The following is an 18,824-nucleotide window of genomic DNA, read 5'->3' as shown; positions in this document are numbered from 1 at the left end:
CCTGGTGCCTGGAGTCACCATCTCCAAGAATTTTTCCATTAACATCAATTGTTTCAAGTCTTCGAAAGATTCTACCTTTTCGGAACCCATCCATCTTTGGAATCTACGTTCCAAATCTCTGGCTGTTTCAGCATATGTGCTCCTCTGTGTCTTTACCATTTCTCTGAACCGCTTCCGGTAAGCTTCAGGTGTCATTAGAAATGACCTTAATACGCTGTTTTTCACAGTCCAGTAATTTTTACAATCTTCTAGAGAGAGCTGGGTATAGGCCTCTCTCGCTGCCCCAGTCAATCTTATTTGCACCAATTGGGCCCAATCCTCCTCTGGCCAATGCTTTAGTGTAGCAACTTTTTCAAAATGCTCAAAAAAAAGACTCAGACTCTTCTGGACAAAATTGCGGAACCTCCTTTTCACGTGCCTTGTGATCATATGCTGCAGGCATAGGTGTGCTCTCCGAGTGTACCTCTCGCTCTCGCCTTTGAGCAGCCACAAATTTATTTGCTTCGATTTCCATTTGCTTCGTTTTCTCCTTTTCTAATTCTACACGCGTTTTTTGCTCACTTTCAAGTCTCACTTTCTCCAATTTCAGTTTCTCTAACTGAAACTGTCTCTCTTCCCTCTTAATTTGAGCTTCCAGTTTCAAACGTTCCAATTCATATTCTAAACTTCCACTCCTACGAGACGAATTAGAAGACACTTCCCCATTATCTTGTTCCCCACTTTCCTTTGCACTCACATCTAATCCTACCGCTCCGACGTCTTCGCGTCGAGACCTTACTTTATTTCCAAGTTCTTGTCTCATATAGACCACTTTAGTCGACACTAATTTTAACTCAGTGTTCGGCGATTTGCTTCAGCTGTTCTTTCGTACAGCTCTCCAAAATCAATGGGTCCTCTTTTGTTATAAATTCTTGGACACGATCCATGATGAAAACTTTACCTGGCTAGATACCTAGATGACGAGCAATGGGTGCTGCAAGTGTACACAGTGTGTCTTGCTCAAAACACTCCCAGACAGGCCCCCATATGTGTTGGGATCGAACTGTTGACAACCCAACACATTTAATTTAGGTTTATTCTGAATGTCTATCCTAATGCTTCGTTGTACTACAACGGGGTACATGAATCTGAACAGGTGTCAGCCTCAGCCGGACCTGTTGTCAGGTGCGACACACTTTGTGCCGAGGTCTGACAAAGGACAAGAAAAATAAGATGGTATAAAACTTCATCATGGATATATTGTGTATCTCTAATCACCTTATATACAATATTTTACATGTATATATATATATATGTGCATTGTACACAAGTACAGTTAAATATATATATATAGAGAGAAAGATACTACGACCATGCTACGGTCGTCTGTTGTCCAATTGATCTTCCCACTTATAAATCATCTACTTTCCTGCAATTTGTACCGCTTTCAGGAAAATCAGCGCGTTACCTCCATGCCGACCTCTAAATCTCACAGCTGTTATCTTCCATAACTTTCAAGAAAGTCGACCATGCCTCGAGGTCCTCTTCCTTCATTAGGGTGGAGCACACTCACAGTTGGGTCCGTTCGTCCCACATCCAAACGCGACGACAGCCTGTTGACTCAATGGAGGGGAATAGATGTCTGTCTCTTCACATGCTCCACCCAGCACACGTTACCTCGCCCGGTCTGATTGGCTAACAGAACTTCCCGCCACCGAACGAGCCATATCGTGCTGACCGTTAACGACCTCCATGGTTGTTAACCTCGTTCTTCCTGTAATAATGAACGTATGACTTAAATAATTGTGCCATTATGCGATGAAATAACACGATAAGATATATCGTAACACTGTAGGACGTGGTGGGAGTGCAAGGGTACCTCAGAGTGCACGACGCAGTGGAGGCTCTACATGCACTGAACCTTGCAGTGCTAACGAGTCGTTGGAGCGCACTCGTGGACACAGGAGGAGGATCCCTTATAGGTGTTCAGGGAACGCCCACTCAACCTGGTACGGTGCGAGGTGGAAGTGTAGAAACACAAGTGACTGGCGAGGTGGTACGAGCCACGACACAAACTAGAGGAGTAACACTTCAGGAATGAAGGGAGCAAGAGCATAGTTGCCCTCTCCAATCCTGCTCATTCAATATGACTCTTATTTTAAGGGGAGGGGTATGTGACGGTGTCCACCCCTGTATTTCTTCCTTCGCAGCTTAGAAGTCATATCTCCGTAGCCTAAGTGTTCTCTAATGTTCAGGGAACATTTTCATGTATGGGAAAGCGTGAAGCGTGATGTAGCTGGCTGAAAAGTGGCCTCCTAAGTTGGAAAATGCAAGGGGCTTACGCCTTTTGAAGCACAGGACGGTGACGAGCCATCCTGTTTCCCGCCAAGACGTGCTGACCCATCCCGGCACCTGATTGGCCAGGTGAGGTCACGTGCCAGAAGTGACCAATGACGAGAGCCCTCGAACGGTGTGACGTCATGAGGCGGAGGGGCGAGGTGCGGCTGGCGCCTGGGGCGGGAAGAAAGTACATCACGAGCCGTCAGAGAGGGAAGACGTGCTCGAGAGAGCTCCGGACCTAGAGAGCCCTTACCAATAGATTTAAGCACCGCTTCGATTCTGCAGACAGTCTGGGAAGCCATCCAACTTCCGTGGAGTGCCTGGAGGCAAGGACGGACCGGATTGAAAAACCAAGAGCCGTATCAAGAGTCTGCAGCAGAGGGAACATTGGGCTGGTGACGTCTGGGACGCCCACTAGAGGACCACGTCTTACACATCAAGTGTAAGGAAGATTTGGGCCCGGCTAGGGCCGGGCCCAAATCTACAGGCAGTTAAGGCGACGGGGTGCTGTGCTGGACTGTGAAGAGTCGACAGTGTCAGTGAGTGTGGAGGACGATGACAGAGGTAGCTGTCTCCAGTAACCCAGAGAATAGGAGGAGGAAGGCAGCATCTGTTGGATGTGATCACGGCGAGAACGCGTTACCACGAAGGCGACGAAGGAACCTGTGTGTGTGTGGGAACTGTTCATCAGGAGACCAGAAGCCAGAACCAGGACCCTCAACAGAGGACGAGTCAGCTTCATGTGTGGGACATTTGGGGCTTGACTCTATTTATTTAATTAATAATGTAATGAATTCAATTACGAAGGACCACCCGCTTTTATAGTAAAGAGGGAAACTAATAAAATGTGATCATTAGAAAATTCCTAGATGAACCAGTAACTATGGATAAATACTAGAGAATGTAATCACTTGTATAATTAATGGGCTGTATATAATTTAACTGAATCAAAGCCTCAAACACCTACATTGGGGGGGTATTACTAGAACTTCATATATATCTAGGAACTAGTGTGGTTCGTGCACCAGATCGTTATGCAATAAACTAATCCTATGACCAATTATAGAATCACTAAAACAATCACCAATAAGAACATAGATTATGAACATGAGAAATTAATGATTATAATAAACACGTGTTAATCCAGAAAACAGTGATCCGTAATAATAATACACTACAGATATTGTAATTAATGGAATACGGAAAGGGTCTTAGCTTGAAGACGTTTTCCAAGACATCGGTTATGACTCATCCTCGGAATCTCCTGAACTCATCATGGAACACTGGGAGATGATTAACACGGGAAATGACAGCTCGGGGAATTCTTCACACACAAGCTATAAATCAAGATATATTCAGTAGCAACATGTTAGGCTACTAAATATCTATGTTCAAGAAATTAAAATGGAGAGTGGAAACAGATAATAACCTGTGTTTTATTTTAGTCGCTCGGCGTGACGGCAAGCTACCCGGCTACAACCTATCCATAATGATGCATCAAAAGGGAATAAAGGTACTTATCTAATAGGGCACTGTGTAAGTTGAGGCTTGCCAAAGCTCGCGTCCTAGGTTCTGGCGTCGTAATAACGAACACGTGGTGTCGAGCCTAGCCTAGATGTTGACGCGCTTCTCTGGCCGGTCACGTGGGTCTACATGGAACCAATTAACAGGTTCCCGGCTGAACGTCAAGTTTATTCTCGTTGACGATCCAACACGAAGTATCCCGTGACACTAAAAACCAGCTAAGTTACTATATTCTGCAACAATTCTTCACACCTCACAGTGGCGACTTTCCTCCCTCGTGGACGCCTACACACGCTCTCGGTGGCGTCCTCTCCAGCAAGGCGTCTCCTCGGGGTAATGGCTTCTCTTCTGCCCCCCGCTCCGCGTCCCGCATTTGCAACACAAATTATTTACTACGAATAATATAATTTCTCGCAGTTGTGACTGAAATGCTTGGATAATGACGGGTTTATTATTCAGAGGAGTTAAATATTATTATTTGCTCGTTTTACGATGGTAAACGAACAATAGAGATGAATGTAATTCTCTCCCTGGCATTCACTCGTGACGTTAAATTTATTACCAAATAACAGTTGTAACTAGAAACGCTCTATTTGGCATTATTTGGGAGTCAGGTTATCAGTAAATAATTATCACACAGAACACTGTTTGTTTTTAGAGAATCAGACTCAATTCTCTGACACACTGGATATAGATGTGTTTATTATAATGGAATCTGACGCAATACTGGCGTCTGGTGACGTAGGAATTCTAGCCTTATTGTACAGATGCAATTATTAGTACAGGTGAACTCTACGGTTGGTTAATTTTAATTACTACAGTGATTAGTAGATTTAGTAATAATTAATAATAATACAACAGTGTTGTATTAGTGTTGAAAATTTCCAACATAACACCGGGGGGAGAATTTTAGGGTCGCAGTGTAATGTGGAGTACTGACACACCCACCCCGAAGTTGGTATTAATATTAGTATGTTAGTATGTTAGTACACACATAACGAATGTCCCGTATTTGTCAAGCACATACAAGAAACTTAAGTCTTGCTGATTTCATGTTAAATGGAACATGTTATTAAGAATTACCTAAAGTTGATAATTAAGAAAGCTTACAATAGACTCTGGGACTGGTGTCGCTATGACATGTAATGTGTATGTTACAAAGTCTCAAAGTCTGCAAACTCTCAGATACTCTAGATAAATAATGTTATTTATAGCCTATAAAACAATTAAAGATTTAAATCACACAATTCAAACAACAGAGAATTTACTGTGATGAGAATGTCCTGGGTCATAGTGACTTGTAATGGTTTATTACTTGACACCACACCACAGTATCATCATGGTTGCTGAAATTGGATGTAAAGGGATTTACTCTTGGTCAGAGCTGTAATAGGCTTGTAGTCTCCGCTTACATTGTTGAGCAGCAGCTCTAGTGGGACGGTTGCTCAGTGGATCAGAATTACTGTCCTCGGAAACTACTGGAGAAACTGGTTCTGGTTGATACTCTAGTTCAGTCAATTCGAGAGGAACCAACTTCTCTAAAGTTTTTAGAGTAGTGTTGCCTCGGCATAAAACTTACACTACTCTCAGGACACCTTGATGATCTGGATGAATGGCAACAATTTTGCCTATGGGCCACTCTGACCTTGGTCCATCACTGTCGACTAGTACTAGGTCCCCTGGTTTAAGTTGCACTTTATTATAAGGACTCGATGCTCCGTAGTGGTACTCTTGTAGAGTTTTGAGGTACTCTCGAGTCCACACCTCATTCCACCTGTTAATAACCCTTGAGAGATGCTGGTAGCTTTCCACCAAGTCACCTCTGGTTACATGTGACGGGTCTACAGGGTCCTCTTCGGCTAAAGGGATGAGAGGGCTCAGTAGACCTCCATGTATCAAGTGTGAGGGACTCAGAGGTTCTCTCTGGGAGAAATCATCAGACAGGTATGTTAATGGGCGGTTATTGACTCGCGCCTCGATTTCCACAACAATGGTTTGGAGCTCGGAGTAACTGACCTTTTGTCTGTGTAAAGTTTTTCTTAAACACTTCTTGACTGTGCCTATCATTCGCTCATAGAACCCACCTTGCCAAGAAGCTCTTGGTGCTATAAATTTCCAGTGACATTGTCGTCTCTGCAGGACTGACTGTACTTCTGGATGATTCCAGACTTCTCGCAGACAAGCTTCTCCTGCCACGAAATTGGAACCATTGTCCGATATCATTAGTTTGGGACAAGATCTGCGAGCTGCAAATCTGCGGAAGGCCTGGATGAAGGCTTCAGCACTCATATCTGAAGTCACTTCTAAATGTACGCCTCTGGTTGTAGCACACGTAAAGAGACAAATGTATGCTTTCACTGGTATCTTGTTTGGGTTGCCAGTGAGAAGTAAGGCTCCTGTGTAATCAACACCAGTGGTTTCAAAAGGACGAAGATGAATCACTCTTTCTTCAGGGAGTGGTGGAGGTCCTGGGTAAGGACATACTCTAGCATCGTATCTTTTACAGATTACACAGAATTTAATTATTGACTTGACTGTCTGACGACCTTGAGGAAGCCAGTACTTTTGTCTAAGGTCGGTGAGAGTATCTAACACTCCACCATGTAAAGTACCATATTGATGGTGATGTAAAACAAGAAGTTTAGTGATGATGTGGTGACGCGGTAGAAGAATTGAATTCTTTGTGTCTAGATCAATTTTTGCATGAAGCAAACGTCCTCCACATCTTAGTATATTATGAGTGCAACCCGTTCTCGCAAATTTAATAAGTCAATATTGACTTATTAAATATGTGCATAGGTGACATACTTAACATAATAGATACCCCTAAAAAGATTCATAGAAAACACCGACCTTACCTAACCTTGTTAGTATCTTAAGATAAGCATCTTATTGCTTCGTAATTACAATTATTACCTAACCTATAATAGGTATAGGTTAAGTAATAATTGTAATTACGAAGCAATAAGATGCTTATCTTAAGATACTAACAAGGTTAGGTAAGGTCAGTGTTTTCTATGAATCTTTTTAAGGGTATCTATTATGTTTAGAATAACACCTATGCACGTAGTTAATAAGTCAATATTGACTTATTAAATTTGCGAGAACGGGTTGTATGAGTGTTGGCATCATACCAGATACCTAGAGACTTAGTTAATTTATCTGGAAGATTTTCATACTCGCTTCCATATGTCTCTTGTTGTGCACGTTTGATCCAGTAGAGGATAGGATTGGGAAACTTATGTCGAATTCCTATCTTAGCAAGAAAGTCAAACACATGTGCAGTCACTCTTAATAACTTACTTAAGTTAGAATAATTGTGAGGATCAATGGCTAAGATCAGGTTTAGGTTCTGGTTCTTTCATGGGAGTGGTGATATTGGTCACTATGACTTGTGGCTTTTGTTTAGGCCACTGACCACCAACAAGCCATGAAGGTCCATTGAACCACAGCGAAGACTTGATAAGTTGTTTTAGTGTTAATCCTCGAGATAAATAATCTGCAGGATTGTCCTTAGTAGGAACATGTCTGAATTTATATCCAACAGATAACTCATGAATTTCCCTAACACGATTACTAACGTAGGGAGTCTTATTGTTGTTGTTTCTTACCCATTGTAAGACTGCCTCATTGTCTGACCACACGACAATCTCACCAAAGTGGATATTATTGAGTGTCTTTGTCAGGCAATGAGCCAATCTTACTCCCACCAGCAATGCAGTCAACTCCATTTGAGGTAAAGATCTCTTCTTAATGGGAGCAACTCTTGCTTTAGATGTGAGCAAAATTGATTGTGCACTATTAACTAAGTAGGCTACAGCGCCATATGCTTTGCCAGAGGCATCGCAGAACACGTGCAAATTGGTGGGTAAGTTTGGTCCTGCAGCATTACGAGGAAATTTCAAAACACCAAACTGATTAAAATCCGTTGAGAGTATCTGCCATTTAGCTTGTAACTCACTTGGTAACGGATCATCCCATCCCATATGTTTCTGCCAGCACTCCTGCATTAGGAGTTTGCCCCTTATTAATATAGGACTAAGTAAGCCTAAAGGGTCAAATGGTTGACTGACAAACGAGAGCAATGTTCTCATGGTAAGGGTTGAGTTATCGGTTTGTACTGACTTGACATTCATCTCGTCAGTACCTGTGTTCCATTCCACGCCCAGAACCTTTAATTGATTGGGTACCTGATAACCTGGAAATTCTTTCTCGATTACCTGGTTTAGTAATTCATTATTTGAGGCCCATGACTGTAGTGGCATATTGGCCCCTAATAGCTCACGGTTAGCCTCATGGTAGATTTCTACCAAATTAGTTTGATCATTAGTTGTTCCCTGGAAATTGTCGACATACAAGTTGTCGGTAATGTCTGCCTTATAAGGGCTATTTGACTTCCTCAAATGTGTGTCTAATGTTGCTTGCAAAAGAAACGGTGAGGACGTAGCTCCGAATAATACTGAGGCAAAACGATATGTGATGATATCACTGTTAGGATCCAGTGGGTCCCTAATTCAGAGAAACTTTGTGTAGTTACGATCTTCCTCCTGCAAACCTACTCGGAGGAAAGCTTTGCTGATATCAGCAGTATAGGCGAAAACACCAGTGCGGAATCGTAACAGCACATCATGTAGCCTTTGTGTTAGGCTAGGTCCCGTTTGGAGACATTCATTTAAAGACACACTGCTTGGCTTTGCTTTAGCACTACAGTTAAAGACAATACGAATAGGTGTTGTTAATGAGTCTTTCACCACAGCGTGATGAGATAAATAATGACCTAATTTTCGGTCATCGTCATCACAACTTCAATAAATTTACTGTTAAGTTGTTGTTGGATGAGTTGATGATACATGTTCAGTTTGTCTGGCTGCTTCTGTAGTCGTGTTAATTGAGACTGCAATTGTGAGGCTGCCATAAAATAATTAACTGGAAGTTGTGGATGATTCAACTTCCATGGGAGTCTTACCCAGTATTGTTTATTTTTATAGACAACTGTATCCAGATATTGCTGGTAAGTCCACATATCATCAGGGCTTGGTTGTTCAGGGATAATACCTAAAGTGTCTAAATCCCACAGACGATGTACAGGTGGATCAGACTCAATATCTTCAGATATTTCTCTGAAACGTAGGGGTGACTGTTCCAAGCCTAGTCACGCCACTATTATGTTATTAGATTGTTGGTTTGTTGACGCTGGATTTTGTCGGAAAAGCACCGGTCCAGTAAGCAATTTGCCTCCAGCAGATGACAACAAATTCATTCCGTGTTGTCTGGTGCATCCAGTTATAAATTTGTAATAATGATCCGCGCCTATAAGTATTCCAACATCAGTGAGGCAGTCAGAATTTATTTTATAATCTGCTAGCCTCATGCGGTTTCGTTTAAGATGTCTCGCAGTGCGAGCTAACCCTGTGACCTGCAGGTCTGTAGGAAGTTTATCTACTACTACCGCTTGTATTGGTCTAGTGGAAGATCCAAGTCTCACTAATACCTTAACTACTTGGTATTCACGAGGCCCACTATTGGTCAAGAAACCAGAAATATTTAACCTCACACTTTTGGCAGGTTTTAATTTTAACTGCTCTACTAACTGTTGTGTAATGAAGGTTTTCTGTGATCCTTGATCAAAAAGACCTCTGGTGTTAACTCTAGATCTCCTGTTTATTAGTCTAAGTTGAGCTGTAGGCAGAGTGGTATTATTGCCTGACTCTGTAGCAAGTACATTTATTTCTTGATGCACTTTGCAATATTGCACTGTGGTAGAATTTGTGGAATTCTCTCCAGTGGTCATGGTTGGTGTAGAAGATTTTCTACATAAGGCGTAGTGATGTACACCTTGGTTGCATCTATTGCAGGAACGTAGCTGCACTACACATTTTTTGGGATCATGAGAGCCCATGCACCTGGTGCACTTGTGTATTTCTTGCAACCTTTTAATCCTAGTATTATAAGTAGCATAAACAGAGCATTGGTAGGTGGCATGTCCTTGATTACAGAACAGACACCTTCTCTCTTTGTTTGACTTGGTCTCTTTAGTAGACAAGTCATTGGTTATCTCAGAAGGAGACATCGAATAAGTACCTACATTTCCACTTCTTTTCCCAGTGGATGGAGTAGTCTTGGATTTATATTTACTAGACTTATTCAAAGTCGGTTTGGGTTTGACTGAAGTGTCAGTATTAATTGGTTTAGACTCAGGTTTAATTTTATCATGAGTCTTCAACCTGTTAACCGTTATTCTCAGTCCCTCGAATATTTGGTCAAGAGTGAGAAACTCGGTGTTATAGTGTGAGCAGAGCTCTGTTAAGACATTTCGAGGTAATTTCCTCTGCAAAAGTAACTTGATTGACCATTCTGAAGCTGGTATATCAACTTTAGTACCTAAGGCCTTTACTAGAGACTCTACTTCTAGTCTGAAGCTTTGAAGTGACTCTGGTCTACTATTTGGTGCATTCAGATCTAGCAATTGGTAATAGAGGGTAGCTATACTCAACTCTTTGTTGCAATAGTTCAACTTCAACAGTTGTATAGCTTCCTCATAATTACTCTCATCGAGAGTTAGGTTATGTATGACCTTTTTAGCCTCTCCTTTGAGAAGACTAAGCAGGTATGAGAATTTAGAAACCCTGTCAAGAGACGGTTTCTTATGTATATGAACTTCAAATGAAGTCCAAAAATTGTCCCAATTTTCTGTATCTAATCCTGAAAATGTAGGTAAGTCTAAAGTAGGTAAACGAACCTCTGGTAGTTGGTTATTGAATTGAGACATTGTATTATCTGTATTGGATTCAGATTGTTTTGCTAGTTTAGATAGCATGTAAAGTTTATCTTGAGTCTCATCTTCATACTGGGAGATATCGTCTACAATTTGACCTACTTCATCAGGATCAGTTTCTGTGGTATTCAGTAGAGTAATATAAGACTGACTTGTAGACCTAACTTGATCAAATTTCAGATCAGCTACTCTTACTGATGTCTCTAAGTGATAAGAGTCAATGGGAGTTTCTTTAGATAAGCCCTCAGCCTTGTTAATTAGTCTGGTCAAATGACCTTTAAGGCCAATATAGGTTCTCCTTAATTGTTCAGGAGTAGCCATGTTGGGCTTGGGTCCAAACTTCATGGGATTAGTATGTGTATTACTAATGAAGCTTGGGTACTTGTTCATTAGTGGACAAGTAACATTATATGTAGCCTAATTTAATGTGGCTAATTTATACTCTACCTCACTTGAGGTTAAATGTACCTACCTAACAACAAGTAGCTAGATATTTTGTGCATTGTCTGAACTTCACCATTAGTTCTCGTCCTGTTAGGTCTTCTATATCACCATTAGAGGTAATGGGGATCATCCAGCAATACACAAAATAGATACACAAATAATGAGTACAAGAGAAATATTATGGAGACACTCCAATCAGAGTTATCTCAAAATGTAATCCCACCCTGGATAGGGTCAGCACAAATAGTATAATACATACACTACTGACTAGCTTAAGTCTAGTCGTGATAATTCCTACCTAAGAACTATAAATTTATTTAGTCTGGGCTTGTACCAAATTCAGCACAATCTCAGCCTAAATTCTACCTAATAAGATTGGTAAAGATTATTGTGGTGCAGTAAGGTGAATATAATTGTGCTGTATTTTTGTTTTTTTTGTTTTTTATAGTTTATAAGTGTGCACTTGCACACACAAGTGAAAACATATAAAGGTTATGAGCTGTTGCTCCTGGTGACCTAAAGATTCTTACTTCAGTATGAGGTATAGGTCTAAGTGTTGTGGGTAATTGACTGTGTCCCACGAGTGCTACCTTATACATGAGGTGAAAGTAGCAAGAATTGGTGTGACTTAGACTAACTTATCTGTTACGCTGTTGGTAGACACAATTAATTAAATGGTTAGTCTAAACTACGTCACACAAGGATTAGTTATTACTAATTAGTATTTATAATTATAATTTATGTTTATCCGGTTCGATAAGGACCATAATGTGGGACATTTGGGGCTTGACTCTATTTATTTAATTAATAATGTAATGAATTCAATTACGAAGGACCACCCGCTTTTATAGTAAAGAGGGAAACTAATAAAATGTGATCATTAGAAAATTCCTAGATGAACCAGTAACTATGGATAAATACTAGAGAATATAATCACTTGTATAATTAATGGGCTGTATATAATTTAACTGAATCAAAGCCTCAAACACCTACATTGGGGGGGGTATTACTAGAACTTCATATATATCTAGGAACTAGTGTGGTTCGTGCACCAGTTCATTATGCAATAAACTAATCCTATGACCAATTATAGAATCACTAAAACAATCACCAATAAGAACATAGATTATGAACATGAGAAATTAATGATTATAATAAACACGTGTTAATCCAGAAAATAGTGATCCGTAGTAATAATACACTACAGATATTGTAATTAATGGAATACGGAAAGGGTCTTAGCTTGAAGACGTTTTCCAAGACATCGGTTATGACTCATCCTCGGAATCTCCTGAACTCATCATGGAACACTGGGAGATGATTAACACGGGAAATGACAGCTCGGGGAATTCTTCACACACAAGCTATAAATCAAGATATATTCAGTAGCAACATGTTAGGCTACTAAATATCTATGTTCAAGAAATTAAAATGGAGAGTGGAAACAGATAATAACCTGTGTTTTATTTTAGTCGCTCGGCGTGACGGCAAGCTACCCGGCTATAACCTATCCATAATGATGCATCAAAAGGGAATAAAGGTACTTAGCTAATAGGGCACTGTGTAAGTTGAGGCTTGCCGAAGCTCGTGTCCCAGGTTCTGGCGTCGTAATAACGAACACGTGGTGTCGAGCCTAGCCTAGATGTTGACGCGCTTCTCTGGCCGGTCACATGGGTCTACACAACCAATTAACAGGTTCCCGGCTGAACGTCAAGTTTATTCTCGTTGACGATCCAACACGAAGTATCCCGTGACACTAAAAATCAGCTAAGTTGCTATATTCTGCAACAATTCTTCACACCTCACAGTGGCGACTTTCCTCCCTCGTGGACGCCTACACACGCTCTCGGTGGCGTCCTCTCCAGCAAGGCGTCTCCTCGGGTAATGGCTTCTCTTCTGCCCCCCGCTCCGCGTCCCTTATTTGCAACACAAATTATTTACTACGAATAATATCATTTCTCGCAGTTGCGACTGAAATGCTTGGATAATGACGGGTTTATTATTCAGAGGAGTTAAATATTATTATTTGCTCGTTTTACAATGGTAAACGAACAATAGAGATGAATGTAATTCTCTCCCTGGCATTCACGCGTGACGGTAAATTTATTACCAAATAACAGTTGTAACTAGAAACGCTATATTTGGCATTATTCGGGAGTCAGGTTATCGGTAAATAATTATCACACAGAACACTGTTTGTTTTTAGAGAATCAGACTCAATTCTCTGACACACTGGATATAGATGTGTTTATTATAATGGAATCTGACGCAATACTGGCGTCTGGTGACGTAGGAATTCTAGCCTTATTGTACAGATGCAATTATTAGTACAGGTGAACTCTACGGTTGGTTAATTTTAATTACTACAGTGATTAGTAGATTTAGTAATAATTAATAATAATACAACAGTGTTGTATTAGTGTTGAAAATTTCCATCATCATGGTTGGAGTGAAATAAGATAGATAATTGTCCCTCCCTTACCCCTTTTTGAGCTAGGCGAGTTAGAGTATTTTATATGTTGTGAATATTTCCACTCATCATTTTATTGTCTAAGTGACAGGACGTTAAGCTAGGAGCCAAAAAAAAAAACTCATTTAGGCATGAGTTGGTGTGTGTGAACATTACCGTAGTGATGTTAGTGATCCTGAAAGGGTAGTTGGTGTGCATTGAGCCATCGACGTACTCTGAAACGCATAGCTGATCGCATCGCTGGAGGCGTGGGAAATTACGACATCTGACAGCTAGAGCTGTCAGCTGATCGTGCTGCCAGAGGCGCGAGGTGTGTGCCCGCGCCGGTGGAGTGGATCCAATCAGCTGACCGTGTTGCCAGAGATGTGTCATCGATAAATGCTACCGCCAGCGGATGATTCCAACATAGACATTTCTTTATGCCATTTGTAAATGTATATATGTTATTTTTAGTAAACTTTTAAACCAACTGAGGAGTTTAAGTGAGCCTCCATTCTCTAGGGCTAGATATATTATATATTTATGAGACCATAAGTGACACCTTGCACTGCACGTGACATTGCATCCTTAGCCAAGATAGTTAATGAGACCACTGACGTGTTGCTGGGACACGAGTATAAACACCCAGCTGGCGACCTCAGGACAGATGCAAGAAGAAAGCGTTCCAGTGTCAGGACAGGCAGGTCTGAGTGAGTTATAAGAAACTTGAACCTCCCCACTCGCTAGGGGTGTATAAGGCCAGCCCTTAGTTGACTGGGGGAGCCCAAGGGCGAGCAGTGGTGCCCGGTACTGAGGGGCTAAGACCTGTGGGACGACCCCAACCACAGGGTGGAAGGGGGTGAACCCTGACAATACATACATACGTACATACATACATGTAAGTCTAGACAGCATACTGCTATTTCGAGATAAAATCCAATACTATTCTTGTTGGTGTGACACCACTGTGATGAGGAGTTTAAATATCACAGGAAATGTATGCTAATGCATGACGTAAGTGAGGTTAGATGAAACGTCTACAAGCATCAGCTAGAGGCTGAGGGAGTGTTGTGGAGTCAGGTGGTGTCATGGACAAATGTTGGAGGATGGGTTTGACCCTCCCAAACGTTGACCACAGAACTTCTTACCAAGGGTATCCCACACACACACACACACATGAGAAGAGGAAAAGTTATGAGGAGGATTAGGACAGGGGAGGACAGCGTGAGGCTTCAAGAAGACCTGGACAAGCTGCAGGAATGGTCGAACAAATGGTTGTAAGAGTTTAACCCATGCAAATGTAATGTAATAAAGATACCTTACCTTGAGGTTACCTTGAGGTGCTTCCGGGGCTTAGCGTCCCCGCGGCCCGGTCGTCGACCAGGCCTCCTGGTTGCTGGACTGATCAACCAGGCTGTTAGACGCGGCTGCTCGCAGCCTGACGTATGAGTCACAGCCTGGTTGATCAGGTATCCTTTGGAGGTGCTTATCCAGTTCTCTCTTGAACACTGTGAGGGGTCGGCCAGTTATGCCCCTTGTGTGTAGTGGAAGTGTGTTGAACAGTCTCGGGCCTCTGATGTTGATAGAGTTCTCTCTCAGAGTACCTGTTGCACCTCTGCTTTTCAACGGGGGTATTCTGCACATCCTGCCATGTCTTCTGGTCTCATGTGATGTTATTTCTGTGTGCAGGTTTGGGACTAGCCCCTCAATTATTTTCCACGTGTAAATTATTATGTATCTCTCCTGCCTGTGCTCAAGGGAGTACAGATTTAGGCTCTTTAGTCGGTCCCAGTAATTTGGATGTTTTACTGAGTGGATTCTAGCAGTAAAGGATCTCTGCACGCTCTCCAGGTCAGCAATTTCTCCAGCTTTGAAAGGGGCTGTCATTGTGCAGCAGTATTCCACTCTAGAGAGCACAGGCGTTTTGAACAGTGTCATCATCAGTATAACATCTCTAGTGTGAAAAGTTCTTGTTATCCAACCTGTCATTTTTCTTGCAGTTGTGACGGCTACTTTATTGTGTTCTTTAAAGGTAAGGTCTTCCGACATGAGTACACCCAGATCCTTTACATTGCCTTTTCGTTCTATGTTATGATTTGCCTGAGTTTTGTACGTGGTTTCCGTTTTTATATTTTCAATTTTTCCGTAGCGCATGAGCTGGAACTTATCCTCGTTAAACACCATATTATTTTCTGTAGCCCATAGAAAGACCTGATCTACATCTGATTGGAGGTTTGCCGATCATCTATGTTGCCAACTCTCATGAAAATCCTAGTGTCATCTGCAAAGGATGATACAGTGCTATAGGTTGTGTTCTTGTCTATGTCCGATATGAGGATGAGAAAAAGTACTCGAGCAAGCACAGTACCCTGGGGGACTGAGCTCTTCACGGTTGATGGGCTGGATTTTATTTTGTTGACTATTACACATTGGGTTCTGTTAGTCAGGAAATTGTAGATCCATCTGCCTATTTTCCCGGTAATTCCTTTTTGAATGCATTGTATGTGCAATAACACCATAGTCACATTTATCAAAAGCTTTTGCGAAATCTGTGTAAATTACATCAGCGTTTTGTTTGTCTTCCATAGCATCTAATGCCATATCATAGTGGTCCAGCAACTGCGACAGGCAAGAGCGCCCTGTTCTGAAACCATGTTGTCCAGGGTTATGGAGATGCTGTGATTCCATGTATTTTGTGATCTTACTTCTTAGCACTCTCTCAAAATTTTTTATGATGTGCGATGTTAGTGCTATCGGTCTGTAATTTTTTGCCTCTGCCTTATTTCCTCCTTTATGGAGTGGTGCTATCTCTGCTGTTTTTAGTATGTCAGGGATAACGCCAGTATCTAGGCTTTGTCTCCACAGAATGTGAAGGGCCTGCGATAGTAGTTTTTTACAGTTCTTGATGAATATTGAATTCCAAGAATCCGGGCCTGGTGCAGAGTGCATAGGCATATTGTTTATGGCTTCTTCAAAATCTAGTAGGGATAGGGCGACGTATGATATATGATTTGATGTTGGTATCATATCCATGAAAAATTAATTTCGGTTATTAATCTTTAGTGCGTTTAATGGCTTGTTGAAAACAGAGTCGTACTGCTGCCTCAGTAACTCGCTCATTTCTTTGTTGTCATCGGTGAAAGTTCCATCTCCCTTTCGCAGGGGCCTGATACTAGATGTGGTTTTTTATCTTGATTTTGCATAGGAGAAAAAATATTTCGGATTTCTCTCTATTTCACTGATGGCATTTTACTCTCTTTGCCTCTCCTGGGTTTTGTATGATTCTTGTAGCTTGAGTTCAATTGTTTCTATTTCTCTACCTAACCTTTTTCGCCGTTCTTGAGATAGGGTGCGACTCTCAAGTTGTTCCGCGATTCGTTTTCTTAGCCTATATAGGAAACGACGTTCCCGTTCCAATCTGCGTAGATAGGCGTAGGGAGCAGGAGACCAGATACAAGGTATCATTTGGAAGATGAAATACTTCAAGAGTAAAAGAGAGAGAGAAAGACCTGGGGGTTGATATCTCGCCAGACCTGTGCCCTGAAGCCCATATCAAATGAATAACATCAGCGGCATATGCCAGGTTGGCTAATATAAGAACGGCCTTTAGAAACTTGTGTAAGGAATCTTTCTAAACTTTGCATACCACATATGTCAGACCAATCCTGGAGAATGCGGATCAACATGGAGTCCATATCTAGTCAAGCATAAGACTAAACTGGAAAAGGTTCAAAAGTTTGCCACCAAACTAGTACCCGAACGGAGGGGTATGAGCCACGAGGAGAGACTATGGGAATTAAACCTCACGTCACTGGAAGACAGAAGAGTTAGAGGGGACATGATCACCACATACAAGATTCTCAGAGGAATTGATAGAGTAGATAACGACAGACTATTTAACACAAGGGGCACACGCACTAGGGGACACGGGTGGAAATTGAGTGCCCAAATGAGCCATAGAGACGTTGGAAAGAATTGTTCAGTGTTAGAGTAGCAGACAAATGGAATGCATTAGGAAGTGATGTGGTGGAGGCTGACTCCATACACAGCTTCATGAGTAGATATGATAGAGCCCAGTAGGCTCAGGAACCTGTACATAAGTTGATTGACAGTTGAGAGGAGGGATTAGCTACTATAGTCTTTTTTGTTTTATAATATTCCAGCATTGGTAATGGACACTAAAGCTTTAAGTACATCTACGTCTCCAGTCCATACTTGTCTGTTCCAAATGTTTATATTGCGGTAGTGGAACCCATAACCATCCTGAGGGGTGGTAATGGACCCAATATCTATCCTACAGGTTGTACTGGACCCCGTACCCATCCTACTGTTCGTTGCGGAGCCAATACACATCGTGTGACTAGTTATGAACCCAATATCCATCCTATGAGTGGTAGTGAACTCTTTACTCATCCTGTTAACGATAGTGGTCCCCACACTAATCCTGTGAGCGGCGGTGGACCCCTACCCATCCTATGGGTGGAAGTGGAAAATATATCCATCGTCTAGGCGGTAGTGGACCCAATATTAATCCTTTGGGGTGGTAGTGGACCCTATACTCATCTTGTTAGCGGTAATGAACCCCATACTCATCTTGTGAGTGGAAATGGACCCCATACTCATCCTGTGAATGACAATGGACCCCATACCCATCCTGTGAGAGATAGTGGACATTGTATCCATCCTGTGGGTGGTAGTGGACAACGTATCCATCCTGTGGGTGGTAGTGGACACCATAACCATGCTGTAGGCGAACGTGGACCCCATGCCCATCCTGTGGGCGGCAGTGGACCCCATACGCATCCCGTGGGCGGTAGTGGACCCCATACTCATCCTATTAGCGGTAGTGGGACCCATACCCATCCTGTGAGCGGTAGTGAACAATGTATCCATCCTGTGGGTGGTAGTGAACCCCATACTCGTCCTGTGGGTGGCAATGGAACCCATACATATGCTGAGGCGGTAGTGGACAATGTGTCCATTATGTGGATGGTAGTGGACTCCATAACCTTCCTGTAGGCGAACGTGGACCCCATGCCCATCCTGTGGGTGGTAGTAGACCCCATACTCGTCCTGTGGGCGGCAGTGGAACCCTTACCCCTCCTGTGGGTGGTAGTGAGTCCCATACTAATCCAGTGGGTGGTAGTGAGCCCCATAACCATCCTGTGGGGTGGTAGTGAACCCCATACCATCCCAGTGGGTAATAGTGAGCCCTATACCATTCCAGTGGGTGGTAGTGAACCCCATACCAATCCAGTGGGTAATAGTGAGCCCTATACCATTCCAGTGGGTGGTAGTGAACCCCATACCAAT

General features: G+C 42.2%; 1 protein-coding gene across 1 annotated transcript; it reads right to left on the bottom strand.

Moving 5' to 3' along the window:
• Window positions 1–361: 361 nt before the first annotated feature.
• Window positions 362–802, bottom strand: LOC138359399 (ATPase family AAA domain-containing protein 3-like). Its single transcript, XM_069318528.1, has one exon. It carries the CDS (start codon window positions 800–802, stop codon window positions 362–364), a length of 441 nt encoding a protein of 146 aa, XP_069174629.1.
• Between the last annotated feature and the right edge of the window lie 18,022 nt (window positions 803–18,824).

The sequence above is a fragment of the Procambarus clarkii genome, chromosome 90 (assembly GCF_040958095.1).
Source record: "Procambarus clarkii isolate CNS0578487 chromosome 90, FALCON_Pclarkii_2.0, whole genome shotgun sequence".
NCBI lineage: Eukaryota > Metazoa > Arthropoda > Malacostraca > Decapoda > Cambaridae > Procambarus > Procambarus clarkii.
Note: the sequence above shows the minus strand (reverse complement) of the source record. Positions and strands in the feature narration are given on the sequence as shown.

Excerpts from the sequence above, each read along its gene's own strand:
- LOC138359399 (XM_069318528.1), bottom strand. The coding sequence starts at position 802 with ATGAGACAAGAACTTGGAAATAAAGTAAGGTCTCGACGCGAAGACGTC.